We start from the raw sequence: 21,094 nt of genomic DNA, 5'->3' as shown, positions 1-21,094 counted from the left end.
CCCTGCCTGGAGGCAGCCGCCCAGCCCCCCACACATCGTGTCCGGAGGACCCCAAATGGCCCCGCTCATGCTCCCCCCCGTCCCCGCTTCCCTCCCTCGCAGCTGCATGCCTGCAGGGCCGGCTCTGCCTGCGGCTGCCGCCGGCACCCCACGGGCCCGTGCCCCCCGCGCTGTATCTCTGGCAAATAAAGACCCCGCTGAGGACAAACTGAGACAGCACCAGCGCCGCCTGCCCTGTCTCTCTGTGGGGCGCGGGACGCCGGCAGCCCGCCTCGCGGGACGGGGCCTGGGCTGGGTCAGGTGCAGCAGCCGGGAGCAGCGGCAGCGCCCGGGCAGCGAGGGCAGCGGAGCCCGGCTCGGCTGCAGGGCACCCGGGCTCAGGCTGCAGGGCACCCGGGCTCAGGCGGCGGAAGAGCGCACTGGCTCAGGCTGCAGGGCGTCTGGGCTCAGGTGAGCACCAGGCTCAGGCTGCAGGGCACCCGGGCTCAGGCTGCAGAGCGCACTGGCTCAGGCGGCAGAGTGCACGGGCTCAGGCGGCAGGGCACCCGGGCTCAGGCGGCAGGGCGTCTGGGCTCAGGTGAGCACCAGGCTCAGGCGGCAGAGTGCACGGGCTCAGGCTGCAGGGCACCCGGGCTCAGGCTGCAGAGCGCACGGGCTCAGGCTGCAGGGCACCCGGGCTCAGGCGGCAGGGCACCCGGGCTCAGGCGGCAGGGCGTCTGGGCTCAGGTGAACAACCGGGCTCAGGCGGCAGAGCGCCCGGGCTCAGGCTGCAGGGCACTCGGACTCAGGTGAGTGACTGGGCTCAGGCTGCAGAGCCCCCGGGCTCAGGTGAGTGACCGGGCTCAGGCTGCAGAGCGCCCGGGCTCAGGCTGCAGAGCGCCCGGGCTCAGGCTGCAGAGCGCCCGGGCTCAGCCCGCGGGACACCCGGCGCGGCGGGCGGCGGGCGGTAGGACCCGGGGGCGCAGCTCCGGCCTCAGGCCCCGCCCCCTGGGCCCCGCCCCCTGGGCCGCGGCCGCGCGTGTCCCGCGCTCGCTCCGTGAGGTCAGTTCCGCGCTGGAGCGGAAGCGGCGGGCGCGCGGCCCGGTTTGAATCGGCGGTGTCCGCGCGGCGCCGCCAGCCCGGCTCGGCCCCGCTCCGCCATGCCCATCCGCGCGCACTGCACCATCTGCTCCGACTTCTTCGACAACCAGCGCGACGTGGCGGCCGTGCCGTGCGGGCACACTTTCCACCACGCCTGGTGAGCGCCCCGCCGCCGCCGCGCCCTCGGGCTGCGGGTGGAGGCGGGCGGACGCCGCCGCGGCCTGTCAGCCCCGGAGCGCGGCGGCTCTCGCTGCCCGCTGCCCCGCCAGCTGCTCCGCTCCCCGGCGGCTTTACCGGGACGGCGGCGGCTCGGCTGCGCTGTCAGTGCGCTGCCCGCGGCCTCCCCGCGCCCTCCTCTGCAGGGTGTTGGTGTGGAAGGAGCTGCGCTCGGGTACGAGCGAAGCCTCCCAGGCGGTTTCATGCTTTTGCTGGAGCTGTTTTGGGTTGGAAGGAAATGGTTCTTCTGAGGAAATACATTCCGTGCGTGGGGAGGGAGAGAGTGGTTGCATTTCCAGCTGACTAACAGACAGAGCCCACCCCTCGCCGGTGCCGCGGTCACCCCTTAGGCAGTGGGGCACAGCTCGGGCATGCTCGACAGACCAGCGGAGGAGGGGGAGCTCTGACAGGAGCCTGACAGCTCCAGGTTGCTACCCTGCTCCAAAAATAAACCCTTCCGAGTGTGACGTGGTGGCTTGGTTGCAAAATGCATTCGTAGCTCTCCTGGGGAGCCCGACAGGTTTGTTCATCGCCTCAGAGCAGACGCCGGATGTCCCTCGCTCCGCTGGGCGGGGCTGGTGACAGCCTCTGGAGCCGGCCACACTGAGGGAGCTCTGGCTGTCTTGTCCTGATACAGCAGCTCTTGTGCCGCTCTGTGCATGGATCCATTCGCTCCTGCAAAGCTGCAGTTGCTCAAAGGCTCTCTCCTAAGGAGATGTGAGCTCTGTAGAAGCACTGCCCTGGTAAAGATAAGCTGTCACGCTGTGTTCAGCTGAGAACCGCCTGGGAGGCTAAGGTGGAGCCCGGGCTGGAACACGGTGTGCTCCTTACCTGCACCTCTGGACTACCTGTTTGCCTTTCTGGCTGTAGTTTGTAACAAGGCATTGTATCCTGCTATCCCCTGGTGAGTTGGGAGGTGGCTCCTGGGAGCCGGGTTCCTGCATGTTCAGGATTCACTGTACGTTTTCTTTCCTCAGCCTCATCCAGTGGTTTGACACGGCACCGAGCCGGACCTGCCCGCAGTGCAGAATCCAGGTAAAGCCATCACCTCCACACACCTTTCTGTTTCTGTGGCACAACTCTCTGTAAAAGGCACCAAGGAGCTGTGGCCTTGGCCTGGGGGGGGGATACAAGGAACAGGCTTGTGGTCTCTTGAGGCCCTCCCCAAAGGCTTAAGAAGGTGAACTTCCCTCAGCCAGCCTTCTGATCAGAGGGCTGCTCTGAAGGTGCCTTGCTGCTGCTCATATTGTAGCTTCTCCAGGAAGGGTCCCCGAGTTTTCATGGCTCTTATTTAGGCTGAGTAAGTACTGGGATAATTGTAGAAAGGGCTGGAAGGGGTCAGTCAGGACATCAGAGCTGCATTTCTAGAGTACTGCTCACCAGCCTGTGTTGCTGCATGTGGTCATTAGACCCGAGTCCCTGCTTTGCAGCACTCGGCTCTTTGTTGAGAAAGCAAAGGCTGGGGAAGGAGGGAAGGATGTGCTGTGCTTCTGTGATGGGAAGCTGAGGCTTGGGAATCCAGTGGCTTAACTGGGACCTGAACTTCTCTGAAGTCCCTTATGCCAGCAGCCTTGCTGCCGCCAGTAGATCTTGGTGTGTGGTGGCTGCAGGAGATGTTGCCTCACACTCAGGTGTAGGTTTTTCACCAGCTTGTTCTGTGTTAGTGCTTCTTTCTTCCTCTCAAGGTCTTGGCCCTTGTTCCTTCCCTGACTTGTTGATTCCCTCTGTTCTTCTCTGCCTCTTACATCTCTGGGTTACCATGGAGTTATCGCGAAATAACATCTTATGTAGCAGTAACTATGCAATTAGCTGGTGTCATGACTGTATATAATACTTAAAACACAAAGCTGTAACTGCATGGGGGAGGTGTGGAGAGCTATCAAATTCAATTACAGCACCTTCTGCCTGCAGAAAGCAGCATGTACTTCTGTCTTAGGATTTGGCATCGTGTTAGCTCAGCGTCAGCTGCTGGGGCCTTGGCTGCCAGAGAACAGTCTGCGCTCGATTCAGTAAGGCCTGAATCTTTCTGCTGTGGCTCAGGAGCTGGGCTCGAGTCGTGCTCTCAAAACTGAGTGGGGGGTCTGCTGCTGAGCCAAAGCAGAGACAGCAGTGTCAGTAATGGCATCCAGCACGTGATCAGAGTACTGGTGATACCTTCTCTCCCATCACCTGTCTTCCTTATCCGTTGTGTTTATCTGTGTCCATCAGCCTCTGCTATCTCCTGTGTTTAGGTTGGCAAAAGACACATCATCAATAAGCTGTTCTTTGATGTTGCCCTGGAGGAGCAGGCGGCGCCGGATGCAGAGACCTTGCAGGTAATTTGCCTGGATGGTTCTGCTTTGGCCTCGTGGAAGCACGGCCTGTGCTGATGGTCCTCTGCCAGCAGACACCTCCTGAGCTGCTGCTCACTGTGCTGTACTCGTGTTTCAGACATCAGTGTTTCCAGCCTGTCTCTGTTCCTCCTCTTGGTCCTTGCCCAGTCTCAGCTCTGACGTAAGGAAGTCTCCATGTGGTGGGTTAGAGTTCCCCCTGACCACATCTCATGTGGCCATTCAAGAAGCTACTTCACTGCTCTTCCTGCTGATTCCCACCTTACCCAGAAACCTCTGGAAGCAGCATCAAATACACATCCAATTGTTGCTTCTCCCTTGGGTCTCAAAGCCTTAGAGATGAGACTACAGAACTTTTCTCAAAGGCAGGAGAAGGAAAAATCCCAAATGCAATGAATGGGCTGTGGCTCAGCTGCACGTGAGCCCTGCTAACCTCTCTGGAAAGAAGGGGCTGTTGGAGGAAGTGCCACCTCCTTGTGTGCAGGTAGGTTTGTTTGCACATGCTGTAAGGGCCTGGGTGGTGACAAAGTTGTGGTTCTCCAAGATAAGTTAGGAAGGGGACTGCCTGAAGCTGCCTCAGCAGTGATGGACAGTGTTGGGCCCCTGGGGAAACCTGTCTGGTGCTGGGTGCTGTTCCCTGAGTTGCCACCCTTGGGTGCAGAGAGCTGGGGGTGAGAAGGGCTAAATGCAGAGTGACTGTTCCATGTTCTCCTCTGTTTAATGTGGATGAAGCCTGACTCCTCATGTCTTGCAGTTACCAGTTCCAAAAAAAGTAACTGGTTGACCTTGATATAATGGGACGCTTGTACCCTCTTGTGTACAGCATGTACAGCCATTACCATAATTAGCAGTTGCCATGACGATGCTATATGTATATGGCATGTTTTTAAAATAAAGCCAGCCAGACTCTAATGTCAGGAGCACTGTCATCCTCGAAGACTGCTAATGAAGAAACCAAAGAGCAAAGTATGTGTGCTAAGGAAATGAAAAAGCATCTCTGGGCACTTGAAACTGTGTGTCCTAGAAGGAAAGTAATGGCTCAGAGCAGATAAACATTGCCTTTGGCACATATTCAAATCTGTTCTCCAAGTGTAAACAGATGAGGGACTCGGAAACGGGTTGGCTGGAGAAAAATGCCCTAGCAAAGCTTTCTGTTCCCTCTCAGTCCCAGCCCAGGCTCTAAGGTGGGTTCACTCAGCCTTCTCCTCCAGGCAGGTGGTGCTGAGGAGCTTCTGCCTTGCTCAAGGGGAGGACTCTGGAGCTCTTCCTGCACAAGCAGCTTGATGGTAACTCATCCTGCTCGTCCAAAGGTGGTTGTGTGGCCCTCAGAGCAGCATGTAGCCCTGAGCGTGCAGCTTTGCTAATGAGAGCTGAAGTCTCTAACAGGAAAGAACCACATATCTTCTGTGGAGGTTGGTGTAGGCAGCTACTGTGGGCATTTCCTGCCCTGTGCACTGATTTGGGTTGCTGCTGCTGAGGCTGATGCTGCCTCATCACCAGTTCCATGCTGTGTGCTGCTTTGTTTCTGGAAGATGTGCAGGCAACCAGCGTGGGTGGGATTCGCTGTCCATTTAGACAGCAGTTCTGTTTGTGAAAAGTATTAGTGACTTCCTCAGCTAGAAGTGATTTCACCTGAGAAAGCCCTCAAATCTGGGATTTGTTCCCATGCACTGCCTGTCCCTCCAGTGGCCTGGCTCTGGAGTGCTACTTGGCTTTGTCATCAGCTGGAGCTGTATCTCTGCAGCCTGCAGATGTCCCGAGATGAGCACCTGGCCTTCTGCCATGGAGAGGTTGGACCAGGGCACAGAGTGTGCTGGAAAGCAGAGTGTGTAGCTGTGCTGTCCTCTGCTTTGGGGAGACAAGCTTGGGATGCTCTTCTGAGAGCCAGTCTTAGGCACTCAGTTATAAGTGATGAGAAGAGCTCATAACCTGAAACTCTTCCTGTTGCTGCAGAATTATCTACATTATCTTTTGGATAGTAATTGTCATTGGTGCTATTCCTCGCTTTTGGTTCTGCTCAGAAATGTTGATGGTCAAAGGAGTGCCAGGGCTGCTTTTGCTTCCCACCAGCAGGCACCAGCTTCAACTTCAGCACCAGAGGCAACTTGGTTCCCTGGAGCAGCTGCAGACCGCAGGCAGAATGCCGCAACATGCCCAAGTGTTTCTGGGTGCTGAACCTGAGACCCAACCTGTTTCTGGGCTCATCCTGTAGTGCTCTTAAAGATGGTCCTCAGGGATCAGAGCAGTCTCCACATGGCTGTTTCCAGAACAGGAAAAGTGTGAGTTTTGGGATGTAACATCTCGATGAGGCTGTATAGAACCTGACACAGTTGCTTGTGATCTGGGGAGCTGAGAGCCCTCATTCAGAAGGAGATTTGGAGGCTTTGGCTTGTTCAGTTTGGCTAAAAGGAGGCAGGAGGAAGAAGATGGTTCCTGCTTGTGAACCTGCTGGGGAGGGTAGAATCCTGGGAGGACAGATGTCTGTTTGTGGTCAGGATATACTCATTTAATTTTGGGAATCACAGAATCTCAAGGGCTGGAAGGGACCTTGAAAGCTCATCCAGTGCAACCTCCCTGCCAGAGCAGGACCTAGAGTACGCAGGAACTCATCCAGGTGGGTTTGAATGTCTCCAGAGGAGGAGCCTCCACAGCCCATCTGGGCAGCCCCTTCCAGGGCTCCCTCACCTCAACAGGGAAGAAGTTTTTCCTCGTGTTTCTTTGGAACCTCTTATGTTCCAGCTTGTCTCTGTTGCCCCTCATCCTATCATTGGCCATCACTGAGAACAGCCTGGCTCCATCCTCCTGACACCTGCCTGGTAACTCAGGCTGACAGAGGAGAGCTTCTGTCAGAGGAGTGAAAATTGAGAGCAGCCTTTAGGAGCTGTGGTGGAGGATGAGGGATTTCAGATTAAGTTGATGAATGAGGTAATGTTACATAGCTGCTCGCAGTAACCCAGGATTTCTTTGCTTTCATGCTAATTAGCACATTTTGTGAGCTCACTAATCGGTCCTGAATAGGACTCTGAGGAAGCTACTCCAGAATAGTTCCTGCAGCAGAGTTAATCCCACAGTCAGCCTTCCAGCTGTTGCCCACCCCCTTCCCTACCTAGGGCAAATCCAAGTCAGCTCTGTTAGCCTTTGCATTTAGTCCCTTCAGCTTACTGAGCTTTGCATCCCATATTCTCTCCCCTGCCTTTACTGTCACTTGCAGAGCTTTGCTGTGGTCCCATCGGATCTGTGGTCACTGGCAGTGCTATTCTCAGCTCAGATTTGCATGTAGCGTTCCGGGTTGCACAGATTTGTGTGCTCTGCTTCAGTACTGTGTTGGCATTTTATTGTGGTTTTATTCCACTGCAGTTCCTGCCTGACTTGTTATGTGCTTTCCTCTGCAGTTCTCTAACACAGCTTTTTAAGTCATCTTCTGTTGACTCTTTCCTGTATACATTTCTCTCTCTCTCCCTCTTTTTTTCTGTTGAACACCAGATACAGCCTCTCTTTGTAACCTCTGTACATTTCCTTTGGCTATTTGCCAGTGTTCATAAGTCATACCACTTCATTATCTATAATTTAAACTATGGGGCATTTGCAGCTTCTTTCTGATCCTTAATGAAGGCGTGAGAAACCTTTGATGTTCCTCAGACCCTCGTGGCACTCAGGAGACACCATGTGCCCTCGATTTGCTGTGGGATGGGTCGGTTTATCTGTGCTCTGTTTATGGCCATTTGACAGAGCTTTGAGCTCCTCTCAGCATCCCTCACTGCAGTGCCTTCAGTGTTGGTCAGAATGCTGGCTGATACCTTTTGATGGCTTGCCTTTTTGGGGGTTGGGATGTGCCCTTCTCTCTCTCTCTTTCTCCCACCTGCACCCACCTGAGGTTCGCTTCAGTTCAAAGCCCTTCCTGGTGCAGCTTGTCTGGCAACAGCCCTGCCTTACTGCCTTGTTTAGGTGAAACAGGATAAAAATTGCTCCTGTCTGATTTCCTGTGTTTCCCTGAGAGCCTTCCAAAATTATTCAGCTAAAACAAGATGACTGACAGTGTGAGAAACACAAGGTTGACAAGGCTAAGATGAAAGTGGGATCTTCTCCCCCTGCAGAATGCCAGTTGGAGGTGCTCTTTGTGTTCCCTGTGAACTTGCCTGGTGCTGCCCTTACATGGTCCCTTCTCAGCACCTGCCTGGTGCAGATGTCCTGCTGGGAAACCTCTTGGGCCCTTGTAAGATGTGGTGAAAGCTCCTCTGCAGGATGTTTGCTGATTGTTTTCTCTGTTGTGTTTCAGAATGAACTGGACAAAGTGAAGGCTCAGCTCTCTGTCAAAGGTGAGTGCGGTCTGTGTGTCCTGGGCTCTGCCTGTGCTAAGTGGCTTGCCCAGGCCTGAGGAACCCCTGTGCACAGCCCACCCCTCTCTGAAGCCTGGGGCGTGCTGCAGGCTGCAAACTGCTTTGCTGGAGCTGCTTCTTCAGAGCATTTCTGAGGCGAGACCACCTAAAGCTGTACAAAGCTTGTATGACAGCCAGAGCCCACAGCCTGGCCCAGCTCTGCTGTGACTGGGGAGTTCTCTGCAGGCTGACACACAAGCATGCCCTTTTTTTTTTTGCCCCCCTTCTTAATCACAAGCTACAGAATTGCAGCCCAGCTATAGCTGGAGAAGGCTTGCTGAAAGCAAAACCCCTGGGTTTGCTCCCTAGGAAACTCACAGCTGTACATGACAAAGGCTCGTTCCCTCTTAACAGATGAGGGGGTAAAACTGGTGCCCAAAAGCAGGAGCAGGGGAGGGCTGTGGGTTTGTTTGTTTGGCTGTGGCAGTGCCACACGTGTGGTGTGTACAGAGTGGACGGAGTGAAGCGCGCGAGCGTTTCCACCTTCCCATCTTTAATTTTAGAGGATGTTTGAGGGAGGCAGGAAAAGCAAAAGCCCTGGAGACTTGTCGATGGGTTTTAAGCATCGTCTGTAGGCAGCCTGTCATCAGAACATGAGTCATGAGCAGCAAAAGGAAAATGTCAGTCTGAGTGACAGAAATCCAAAGACACACTAGCAGAAGGGGGGAAAAAAAGAATCTTAAAGAATGCTGGGGGCTCACCCACGCCTCGAGAGGCGTCTTTCCTCTGCCTTCCCTGCCTGCACGAGACAGACATGAATAGCCAGTAGATGGAGGATTCAGTCCTTAGCAGAATTGGACAGTCTGCACATCTATTCTGAGGCCTGTTCTCTTGCCAGCTTGGTTGAGTTTAGTGACTTGGTAGAGAGCCAGATCTTCTGGGGAAGGTGGCTGGGATTCTTGCTAGGATGTTATCCAAGAAAAACTGCTCGAAGGCCTGCTCATCTTCTCTGCTTCTGGTGAGTAGAGGTTGGATTTGACATTCCCTTTCCCATTCTCTTCTCATATTGGAAATGAGAAGCTCCATCCCACCTCCTGCATCTTTTGCTGTGGGCACTCTGCTCTCTGGTGGTTCCTGTGTATAAATTCTTCACTTAAAGATGTGCTCTGTGCTGCAGAGGAGCTGTGTAATTGCCAGTCTCTGATCAGCTTGCAAATGGCTCCAGAGGTGCTGAGCTCTGAGCAGACCCAGCAGGCACTGTGGGAGGTACTCTGCATGAGCTGAAAACTCATGCCTGCTGCATGGGGAGGTTTGACTCCTGCCATCTGCCTCTGGGCAGCTGGGAATGGAGGAGGGAGAAGCTCAAACTCCTTGGGTGGATGTTGAGTCTCTACAAATGCAGGGGAGCATCTCCAGGCTGTGCTGCCTCTGGTGAGGAAGGGTTATTCAGATCAATGGAGAGGAAAAAAAATGCTTTGCTAAGAAAGAAGTGGGTTTCCCTAAACACTTGCCTGCTTGTGCTGGGATATGTTCCTCCCCTCTTCCCCAGTCCCACGTGGCTCTTTTACTGTCTCATTGAGCAGCGAGGCTGCCCTGGAGATCATGCTTCCTTGGAGTGCCATGGCACAAATTGGGACTGGATTGCTTGCAAGGAGAAAAGCTTTTTTGGAAGGGCACTGATTGTCTCTCCACTATTGCCAGGCTGGAGCCATGGGTGATTTTAGCAAAGACAGAAGATGCTGAGCTGAAGACTTTACCCTGCTGTCAACAGGGTTGTATGGAGGAGCTGCTGCTTTCCCTCATTGCCCAATTGCTTTGAGCTTTCCAGTGATGCTGGTTGTTCCCTGCCTAGGTCTGTCAGCTCCTGAGCGTGGTTGTTGCTTTGTGAGCTGTTCTTCCCTTGTCTTGACAAAACAAATGGAAATCTGGTGGTGATTCCCATCACCTTCTCTCCAATGGTCAGAGGCACGTGCTTCCTTCCGGCCTTTGCCTGTGTGGGGAGGAACAGCAGGACTCAAAGGTTTTGTGACCTGCAAAAAGTCACTGGAATCTGAGGCAGGAGCACAGTCCCCAGTGCTTGGCAGGGCTCTGCTTTGCTGCCTCTTGCCCTTTGCTGTAGATGCAGCAGGGTGGCCCCCAGAGGCTCCCCACGTGTGGAGGGGCTGGGCTCAGGCCTCTGGGCTCAGCTCCACAGCTCCCTCACACACACCTTGGTGGAACTCGAGCAGTTTTCTCTGTGCAAGCCTGGCTTGGAGAGCATGCAAGGGTTAAGATGCATCAGCTTAATGCTAGCAGGGCTGGCACTGCAAAGCTATTAAAGGGAACTTGTTATCTTTAGTAAAGAAAATCTTGAAGGCTGCTAGCAGTGGGTGAAGCAGTTGCTCAGTACAGCCCCTGGTACAGACAGCTCTTGGGGGAATGGCTCTACAGGAACGGCCAACTCCTAGCAGCCAGGAGCCTGAGCTGCAGCAGTGTCTGTCTGTGGTGCTCCTGCTCCTGTGGGGCAACTGAAGTTTGGGTTGCCAGGCCGTAATCTTTTTCTCCTTTTGTTTTCCAGAGAAAGAGAAGCGGGAGTGCCAAGCTGTTGTGGATGGGCTGAGGGACACTCTGGATGTGCGCAATGCCACGATAGAGTCGCTCCAGAAGGTGCTGGGAGAGACAGAGATGCTGTGCTCCTCTCTCAAGGTACCTTTCCCATCGCTGGCAGGGCTGCAGCACTAACCATTGCACAGGCAGCGTCAGTTTGGTTGAAGACCTCTGTGGGCCCTGCTAATAAGGACGTGGTGCCAGTGAGGTTATGGATCTGGTGCCTCAAGCTGCCTGTTTCCTTGATCTCTGAATGCCAGGAGGGCAGCGGGGCTGTGGTTTCACTTTGGTTTTAGTAATCTGAAGCGAGCAGTGGTGCTGATCTCGAGGTCCTGAGCACCCCGTGGCTGATGCAGAGGCGCAAAAGCCAGGCCTGTGGCTCGCACTCAAGCGGCCGCAGGCTCCAGGCAGAGGTGGCCGTGGTGGGGGAGAGCCACCAGCACAGCCCAGGGGCTCCTGGCTCAGCCTTGCTAATGAAGTGGCAGTGCAGCTGCTAAAGGTAACAGCATGAAGCGAGAGTGGGAGGTGGCCCCAGCGCCCCGTTGCCGCCGCGCTGGCTCCCTGCGGTAGAATGTTCTTCTGAAATGGGTTTAGGCCAGACGGGATTCAAGGCAAATTAGTTTCTTAGTTTGAGTGGAGGAGAAATCAAACTGAAATATATGGAGGGGGAGTTGCAAGCTTCAGCTGAGTGGGATCTGATCCAGCTCCAGGCTCTGTTCTGTTGCCAGGGCTTTCCTTCGGTTGGGTTAGTAATGTGTGAAGTCCAGGGATCAAATATTCCTGTTGTGTTTCAGCGTGCAGTGACTCAATGTGTAGTCATGTACTGTGCGTAAACAGCAAGGGGAAGAGGGTGAGAGCAGGAACCTCTTGGTTGGGATGTCTTGTAGTGAGCAGAAGGACTTTGCCTTGGTGTGGCGGGCTGGGCAGTCTCTGCTGTGTGAGGATGATGCGTCTGTCACAAGAAGACAGGGTTCAGGCAGCTGGGGTTATGAGCTGCAGGCTGAAAGGCAGGGTAGGGGTCAGCAATGAGGTACAATCACAAGGCAGAAAGAGAGACACAGTGAGGAATTAATGCCAGACAGGCCTTGCTGTGAGCCAGCATGGTTTTCTTTTGCCTGACCACAGGATTATATCCATTCTGCTTGGATGCAAAGGCAGCCTGGGTCTGTGCCCTGCCAGAGATGCTCCCAGGGTCCCGGGTGTACCAGTGGCAGAATGTTTCTGATGCTCCCTGCTCTTGCAGAAACAATTGTGCCAGTGGAAGCTGGTGCTCGCTGCTCAATTCAACATCCCTGTGCTTGGCTTTCCTGCCTCAGCACCTCAGGAGGAGGCTCTGTGATTATCCCGCCTGTTGCAAAACCCTCTGTGTGCGCTTAAGTCCTTTTAATGGAAGCTGAGCAGGGCAGAAGGATTAGGGACCTGGAGGTATCTTTTCTGTGGTGTAGGGGTTGAATACAGCTGAATGCCACACACTGTCTTATGCTGCTTCATTAAAGATTAAGGTTCTAAAGTTCTGCAGTGAGCACACAGGCTTCTCCAGCTGTGCTGCAGGTCAGGCCTGCAGGCTGCTAGCTCGCCTGCCTTCTGCAAGCACTCTGCTGCTACTGAACCTCTGCCTGAGAGTTTGCTGCTGTTTCAACCTGAGGTGAGGGACTCTGCTCCAACTGGCAGAAAAAGTTGCTTTGGGGATCTGAAGTGTAGAGAGCTCTGTTTAGGAAGAGCCAAAGATGGGCTAGGCTTAAGCAAGAGCAACACATGAGCCTACAACACCATCCCCTCTGCAAAGTCTCAGCACTTTCACAGATGTTCGGTCTCTGTGGCAGGGAGCAGCAAAAATCCCTTAACTTCTGTGTGGAAGGGAGCTTTATGAGGTGATGGTCTTTGGCCAGGCCTCTCCCTGGAGTCAGCACTGTGCAGAAACCGGGCCCAGAGCCTTTTGGAAGTGCTGTGTGAAGTGTCCAGGCACACGCAAACCCAGACAACACAGATGTGTTGGAACGGTGCTAATTCAGGCGGCTTTCCCCTGTCCTCTGCCACACTGCAGATCTCTCTCAGCTCAGCTGACATTCTCTGTTACTGCTCTCTGTTACTGGAGAGCCTGGAAAGCTGATGGCTGCTGTAGGCAAGTGAGAGAAGTACCTGGCTTGGTGTCTGGTTTGGCTGAAGTCTCCCAGAAGAGACCCACTCCGCATTCCTGTTTATGCTCTAAGAAGCTAATGGCAAGCAGAACTGGGAGGCTAAAGCCTCAGCTGTGCATGGAGGAGAAAGCAATAGCAAGGGGGTATTTTTTTGCTTTTGAAAACCAAATGGTCTGTGTGCACAGGTACTGCAGAGCCCCACAGACACTCCCAGCAGAGAGGAGCCTGCGGTGCAGTTCCTGCGCCAGACTGGCCTCAGAATGAGCAGCGAACACCCCCCTGCAATGAGCAGAGTGGGGGGTGCAGCAGGGAGGGAGCTCACTCTCCCTAATCCTGGGCTGCTGAGGTGGTGATAGCATTAAGAGCCAATACATAGTCCCAGCTGCCCGCAGTGCGCATAAACCAGGATGTTTCTCTAACAATCCCTGGAGCCTTCCTGACGGTCTGTGTGTGCGTTTGCTTCTCTGCAGAAGCAGATGAAATTCCTGGAGCAGCAGCAGGAAGAAAACAGAAGTTCAAAGGAGGAGGCCCGTCGCCTGCGAAACAAGCTGCGAGCCATGGAGCGGTGAGGTGCCAGGCTGCACCCCCCTGCCCCCAGAGGCAAGGGAGGAGGCTCCTGCTCTGCCTGCTGCAGCACCCAGCTCACACACTGGGTCTCCTTACCCTGTAAGGTTGCAAACTGTGCTGCATTAGCAGACCTGCCCTTGCCTGTCCATGCTCCTGCCCTTGGTAGATGGCTGCTGCAAGGTGCGGCATTGTGTGCAGCCTGGCCTCAGCACCAGTGCTCTGAGGTGGCTATGTGCCATTGCTGGGGAACAGAATGCCAGCCCTGGAACACAGGCAGCCACAGGGCTACGGGCCCAAGAGCTGGGATGTTGGCCCCATGTGTGCAGTGTTTGTATACAGCTGTCCCTTCCCTAGTCTGTCCGTGCAGTGCTGCTCTTCTGTAGCGAAAAGCCCTGCTTGTAGTGGGGCAATTGTGCCTCTTCCCCTGTGACATCCAAATGCCTGCAGCTCAGGCTGCACCAGCTCCCTAGGGGTGAAGCAGGGCTCCTGTCTCTTCCCCAGCTCTGTTTGTGACTCATGAGCTGAGGGTACTTTGGATTTTTTTGCTGCAGGATTGAGCTGTTGCTTCAGAGCCAACGCCCCGAGGCAGAGAAGATGATCAGAGAGATGGGAGTGGGGCAGGCAGCCGTGGAGCAGCTGGCCATCTACTGCGTCTCACTGAAAAAGTAGGTGCTGGGAACTGTCCAGGGTGTGCCCAGGGAGAAGCTCTGCCCAGTGCCAGCAGGCACATGGGCTCTGCAGGGCTCTCACTGCCTGGTTGGGCCTCCACTGGGTTTTGACTGACAGATCCCGGGGAATGAGATTGGAACCTGTCACACCGAGCTGTTCCTGTGTCACTGGAATGACATGTGTGTCACCATGGGAACTGTCTCGAGTTGTCAGTGCACCTGTGAGGTGCTGCTGATGGTTCCCCCCTCCCCATGGGGAAGGGAGTGAGGTGCTGCTGATGGTTTCCCCTCTCTGTGGGGAAGGAAATGGCTGAGGACTCAGGGCTGTACCCTCTGCCACGCTGCTCTGGGAAGGCCAAGCTGCACCTGCTGCCCTTCCCTACCTGCAAATCCATCTGGGCCTGCTGGGCAAAACCACAGCTTCTTTGGGTCTGTTCTGATGGCAGCTGAATAATTGCAGCTTTGATACAAGGCTGTAATGAGGCAAGTGTCCCTGTGGTGTAATTGGGGATGAATTTAGAGGGCCAATAGTGTGAAGTCTCTGAAAAGTCACTAAGAGCAAAGTCTTCTCTTTGCTGCCAGCACAGAGGCTGCTCTGTTGTCTGTCTGTCTTTTTCACTGGCAGCTGAAATGGCTCTGGATCTGGTTTCCATTTTGCTGGGGAAATCGTTCAGGCCTTGTTCTCAGGCACAGTATCATGCAGCTCTCCTCTCCCCTGTGGTGCAGTGGGCTATCTGACACACCCTTGGTCAGTGCTGGTACACTCCGCCCCGTTCCCTAAAGGACTTTGTGTCTCCTGGGTTTTCTTTGGTGGCATTGCAGTTGCAGAGCTTCAAATTAAGGGTCTTGGCTTGTCTCTGAGAAGTTCTAGCTTGGTCCTTTCACAAATAGCACAGCTCTTCTGGCCTCTTTGCAGGGAGTATGAAAACCTGAAGGATGCTCGGAAGATCTCTAATGAAACGACAGAGAAGCTGAAGAAGGAGCTGTTTTCTGCCAATAGCAAGGTAAAGGGAGAGCATGCATCATCAGGGTGACATTTGGTCTCTAGATCCCTGTCAGTAACTGTGGTTCAAGCCCTCTGCAGTGACCCCCTCCCTCACTGAGCATCCTTGAGTGGTACAGGTGGTGTGGAAGTGTCAGGTTGGGGTATTTTGGTTCGGGGTGTGATGCTGTGGTGAGTGAGCAGCTCCTGGGCTGTTGTCAGGAGTGCAGTCTCTGAGGACACTGCTGGGGCAGCATGTCAGAGCCAGCCAGAGTTTGGCAGGGAGCCTGGACTGGAAGGCAGGAGCACTCAGGTGCTCTGCTGCTGCCACTGGGTTCTGCCTTCATGTGCCACAGTGCTGAGCGGGAGCTAGTGCCACTGCCAGCCTCTCCTGCCGCAGAATCAGGTCCTTAGGAAAGGTAGGAGGGTGTTTGAAGCCAGCACCAGTTGAGCAGGCCTCAGTCTTGGCTTGGTACAACCAGGGGCACACCCAGCCTTGTGCCTTCAGCCCACTGAACTGGGCCAGGGAGCCTGCAGGATGCTGTGCCCGTGCAGGAGAGGTTCCCACAGTGGGGTGAAGACGAAGAGGTGGCTCTGCACAGAACCTTCCTGGGCTGATCCTGATCTGGTGTGGAGCTGCTGACATGCCTCTGCTGCTCTGCTCCTCCTGCTCTAGGCCTGGCTGAGCTCCCTTAGCTCAGGTCAGGAATTGCTTTCTGTCACTTCTGGTAGCAAGTCCCCAGGAAGTGTGTGTAGCCTTGCTCTCCAAGGCACAGGTGTTCCCTGGGGCATCCTCATGTCCCAGCTCACAAAGTGAGAGACTGTGGGTGGATTTGGCCTATTTTTGTTGCTCAGTCATAGCTGTTATGGTCCCTTCAACTGGAGAAGGAGGTTCTCAGATTGCTGTGCTGCTCCCCAAAGGAGTTAACCCCCTCCACAAGGTGCTGCTGCCAGGACTAGGTGGCTTCTGGCTGAGTCAGGGCTGAGCTGCCATCACCAGTCTGGGTCAGGAGGATGAGAGTCAGTGCAGAGATCCGGGCTGAGCTGATGAGGAGCTGACTGTACCCACAAGTTGTGGGCTGGCCTGGGCTCCTGAACCCACAGAAGTCTCTGATGTGGTAGCAGGCCACTTCTTGACCCCTGCTCCTGGCATGCTTCCCTGTTGAATCAGGCTTGTCAGGATGCCAACACTGCTGATGCACAGCCATCAGCCAGCCTGTGGTTTGTAATTCCTGTGCTGTGTCCAGAGTCCTGCAGGAATTCACAATGCAGCCACCAAGCGTTAGAGCAGGGAAAAGCTGTCGCCGTCAGGCATAAATGCTGGGGAAATGCTGGAGGAAGTTTTGTGTCGAGCAAGCAGCCCTGGAGATCCCTCTGCAGGCAGCTTGAGGAAATGGGCAGGCGTTCGGGTGCTCTGATAGAGGAGAGATTGGTCAGACTGGCACAGAAAAACAGAGCCCTTAAACAGGGGAAAGTGGCATGTGCTGCAGAGCACGGTGCTGGCAGGGGGTCTGCTGCCTCCCTTACCTGTCTGTTCTAACCAGAGCTCTGCTCTTTGGGTTGGGTTGTTTTTCCTGCAGCTGCAGAAGACGGTTTCAGAGTTGGAGAAGACAAAAGAGGAGTTAAAAAGCACCCAGAAGGATCTGAAGAGTGCAGACAAGGAGATCTTGGTGAGAATATAATTCCTCAGTCTGCAGTAACTGGAAACTGGCCATGGCCTGCAGCTGCAATCCCAGGAGTTCTGCTCAGTGACTGTTACCCAGCCCACCTTACCTCTGATTTGCTCCACCTGAGGCTGACTTATGGAAAAGGGGCAAAGTAGCTGCTACTAAATCTTTCCTTATCTTGCTATCTGTTTTCCCTTTTCCATCCAGAGTTTGAAGAAGAAGATTGACATCTTGCAGGATACTCTGAAGGTCCCACCTGTAACCAGGGAGACGCTCAGTCGACTAGTCTTTGAAAGGTTAGTGAGGGCCATCCTCAGACACAAGCCAAGGGTGGAGATGGCAGGTCCAAAGTAAGAGCTGGCAGTTTAACTAGGTGGAGAGGCAGAGATGTTCCAGTCTGGCAGGCATCACAGCAGCATGGCCATTTTGCTCCTTGTATCCTATTTTGGTTTTTTTCTTGTTGCTCACAAGGTGGTGTTTGGTTTACCTAAAAAAATGATGTGTGTTTTGGATGGTTTAGGTCAGGAAGAACAGGCTAGGTTTTGACACACTCTTTGTCCTTCTGGGGAAGTATCCCTACAGCTGCCCTTCTGGTTGCCTCAGTTGGCCATCCAGTTAGCATGCCCTGGTGTGTGGGGACTGGAGATCTTAGCCAGGCAGAGGAGCCTACCCTGGAAAAACAGTATCTTTTACATGTTTATCAAGCCCCTTCATGTGAGGAGCCCATGATGTGACCCCAGTACAGCAACCTGGGCTGTGTACACAGGGGCAGCAGTGTGCCAGCATGTTTCCCTGGGCTCCAGGGCAAGCATCACTTTGGGACGCGGGCTAGAAACGCTGGGATTTGGGTTGTCCCCCTTCTGGCACTTGTGAGCAGCATGGGGCTCTGCTCTGGGTCCCACTGGGTCACCCCCTGGGTGAGTGACACTGCCATGGCCTTGCAGCCCTGCTCCCGTGGACCTGCGGCCCCCGAAGCTGCACCGCCCGCCCCACAGCCCCGAGATCGATCTCGATGCCACCTCTGACGTGGACACCCCTGAACACGAGCCCTGCCCGTCTCTCCTCAGCCCTGCAAAAAGGCAGAAGCTGGATAAAAAGCCGTGAGTTTTCCCTCCTCTTTCTGTTTCTAAAGGAGATGAAAGTGTGTGTGTGTGCTTTGGAAGCTGCTGTGGGAGATCAGATGGCTCTCCAGCTGCCTGATGGCGTGCTGCAAGGTTTGGCGTCATCCGTTCGGCCTTGTCTGTCCTTGCCAGCTCCACTTGAACAATCAATCTCTGCTGATTTGCTCCTTGGGCTTCTTACAGGCCTCCCGTGGTAAATCTGGCAAAGAAAGTTCTGAAGGAAACAGTGGAGGTAAAAGGACTAATCTCAATTTTCTGTATCTCCTCTTTGATTCTGCTGTCAATAAGCTTGGGATAAAGGACCCATTTTCTCCACATAGGAGATGCTGTGGCCATAGACTGGCCCATCTGTGGGAACACAGTACATGCTTCAAAGAGCTTCGTTCCACAGTCTCCTAGAAACACTGTTTTGCTGCCTCAGGCCTCCTGGAATTGGGTAGGAGAGGGAGGATGGGGGACCCACGTGCTTCTTGCTGATTATCCTGCCTCAGATGTGCTTGGCAGACCCATGGGGCTGCCCACGAGGGCTGTGGGGTCGGTCAGGGCCTGGGTGCTGTGCCCTGCCTCCAGGCACTGTTCCAGATGAGCCTCGGTGGGAGGTTGGAAGCTACTGTTCTTTGGCCTGACATGTGATACAGCAGTAACCATTACCCTAAATTGCTGTCTGTGTTGTTAGTGCTCCCTGTATGTGGACTAAATTCTGCAGATCATGCTGGTTAAAGGGCTTTTCTCATTATTTTGTGGGACAGAACTGGGCAGATGATTTGGAGGATGATGCTCTTAAAGGACTCTTGCCAACGTTTGTCAGGAACTCTCTTCTCTCCAAGAAGCCCTCTTCAGGGAGCTTGCTGGGGCCCCAGAAGCACACAGGCACTGTAAGTAGGACTGTCCAGTTGGTGAGCATGTGGAGGGCTGGCACTGCACACCTCTGTCCTGAAGTGACCCTGCAGGAGGAAACCAATGAGGCTTTTACCTTGCCACATACAGGCTGTGGAAAATAAATCTTGGAGCACGACCTGGCTGCTTCCCCATCCTGCAGAGCTCCAGGGATGACAGATGCTCATTGCCTTCCTGGCAGTAGACTAAATGGCCCTCTATCTCCCATTTCTCCACCTACTTGAAGCCTGGGGTATTTTCCTTGTATTCCTCAGCCCCAGTGACAAACCCCTAAGCCTTGTTGCTGCTCAGAAGGCTCAACTTGCTTCAGAAAGTGCCTAAGATACCCAAACTTTACTAATACCTTTGGGTCTGTGTTTTTCCAGAAGTGAGGGCTCAGCACAAGTACTGTTTCCAGGTGCTTGTTACCCTCTCCCAGAATCTGTGGCCTGCAATGCTTCCCCTTCCCTACAACCAACACAAGGAGAGGTAGCCCAGGCTCTGTGCTGCTGCTCCAAGCTCATTTCTCCATCTCTCTTTCCTAGGTGAGGATGGGGTACGATGGCTTGGGAGGCAGAACAAAGTTCATACAGCCTGTATCCTTCCCTGCAGCTCTCATGGCAGTGGTGATGCTGTGAGGACCTGATCTCTGTTCCTCCTCTTCGGTCTTGGCCATCCTGGGGAGCCCTGTCCCCGAGTCAACCAGAAATGGGGCAGGATCCTGAAGGAACCATCAGGTTTCTCTCTATCTGACTCTAAACTAGTTTGAGCTCAGCAAAGGCATCAAGGACCTGACTTGCTGAGAGCATTATCAGTGGGGGTTCATACAGAGGAGCATAGCAATGAGAGACCAGTACAGTTTGGACTCCCTTGGGATCTCAGTGCAGCCTCTGGCAGCCCATGCAGCCAAAGCCTTCCTTCCTGCAGGCTGGTGCTGCTCCACCGGGCAGCCCCACAGCCCTCAGAGCTGCTCTGACTCCACTCCTCATGCAGGAACAGTGTCTCCTCCCCCACAGAAGCTGTCCTTGCACTCCCTTCCCTGGGAACTGCTGTCAGAGAGCTGTGTGGTGCACCTATGGCTCTGACCCCGCTCTGGCTCCTGGTTCTGGTCTTGAGGGGGCTTTGCTTTGTAGAAAGCCAGGAAGAGGAATGATCATCTGGAAAGTGTGACCACTGGGAAGCCTCAGGTGGCTGCTCCTGTGGCATGGTGGAGGTGCCCAACAGCAGCGAGAGGCTTGGGCCAGATCTCTGGGGCTGGGGGTGCCTGTGCTGCCAGCCCGAGGTGACTGGAGAAGGTGGGCAGCTGACCCAGTGCTGCCCCTCACACGAGGCTGCTGGAGGAGCAGCTCTGTTCTCCCAGCCCCAGTGCTGCAAGTGTGCTGGCTTGTGTAGCTCTGCAGTTCTGCTTGCATGGCCTGCACCTCCCTGTCAGTGCTGAAGGTTTAAGTTTTTGCCACTTCTTTGCCTCTGGCCTGTGAATGACAAGGGAATCTGCTCTGAGGACTCTCAGGGTCACTGCCTTGGCAGGCTGCAGGCTCTGGCTGCTGGGCCTTGCCCTGCTCAGCGTCCTGGCTCTGACACACAGGGTAGATCTCAAAGCTCTGACAGATCTGTTTGAGTGCTGTTTTGTGTGCCTGGGGGTAGCACAGAAGTGGGAAGTGTTCTTTGGCTCGTGGGACAGGAGCATGGCTGAGCTCTGCTGCTGTGAGCAGGGGGCAAAGCCCAACCTGTCCTGTGGGAAGCTTTCCTTTGGGTGCAGATGGGTGGCCAGGTCCCAGGCCTGTGCTTTGGGCTGCTCTGCCACAGCCATGTATCACTCCTGTCCCCAGGGCATCAGGTTGTGGATCTTTCCTTGACAGTTTTGCCACCAGACAAACCTGGCAGAAATCCGTCCGTTAGCCGTGAGGAGCAAGAAGAAGAATGTCTCCAGGCCAGTGTCTGCAGCTCCCTCCACATCTTCCTCCAGCAGCAGCCAAGCCAGACTGGACAGTTTCCTGCAGTGAGGGCCCTGCCTGGAGCCCAGCTCAGAGCAGCACACAGCCACTGGCACTGTGCAGGGGGAGAGGTGCTGCCCCCACCTCACAGCCAGCCCCAGGACACCCAGCCTCTGGCCAACGCTTGCACTGATTTACCCCTCTTATTTTACCCGTCCTTCCTCCTGTTTTCATGCAGACTAAACAGGATTTTCTCATCTTCTGGCCTGCTCAGAGCTCTGCAGCTGCTGCTGCTCTTGGGTGCTCTGACATGAGGTGGAACTGCACTTGGATGCAGCCACGAGGCAGAGGTGTGGGGAGGGCACTGGGGATGGCTGGAGCACGAGCAGGGAGGAGAGACCTGGAGCAGCTCTGTGCCTGTTGAAAATAGTTCCAAGAAAGTTTCCCAGAGGAAGAGAGGTGCAGGGAGCCTGTAGATTCATCATCACATTAAACCCCTTCCCTATGCCACGGGCCCGTGGGGCATGGGGAGACCCCCAGGCAGGGCAGGGGATGTTCTGCAGTGCCCTGGTTAGAAGTCTGCTGTGTTTTTGCAGAGCTGGCACTGAAATTG

General features: G+C 54.7%; 1 protein-coding gene across 1 annotated transcript; it reads left to right on the top strand.

The window, feature by feature from the left end:
* Positions 1–1,139: 1,139 nt before the first annotated feature.
* On the top strand, positions 1,140–20,550 carry TRAIP (TRAF interacting protein). Its single transcript, XM_062008557.1, has 15 exons — positions 1,140–1,237; positions 2,274–2,331; positions 3,528–3,611; positions 7,903–7,942; positions 10,500–10,627; positions 13,137–13,231; positions 13,785–13,898; positions 14,818–14,905; positions 16,464–16,553; positions 16,758–16,846; positions 17,495–17,650; positions 17,855–17,903; positions 18,421–18,546; positions 19,093–19,143; positions 20,419–20,550. The coding sequence occupies exons 1-15, from the start codon at positions 1,140–1,142 to the stop codon at positions 20,548–20,550; spliced, it is 1,398 nt and encodes a 465-aa protein (XP_061864541.1).
* The last annotated feature ends 544 nt before the right edge of the window (positions 20,551–21,094 follow it).

Source organism: Colius striatus, chromosome 15 (assembly GCF_028858725.1).
Source record: "Colius striatus isolate bColStr4 chromosome 15, bColStr4.1.hap1, whole genome shotgun sequence".
In the NCBI taxonomy this organism is placed as follows: Eukaryota; Metazoa; Chordata; class Aves; order Coliiformes; family Coliidae; genus Colius; species Colius striatus.
The sequence above is the reverse complement of the archived record's forward strand: the minus strand, read 5'-3'. Positions and strand labels throughout refer to the sequence as shown.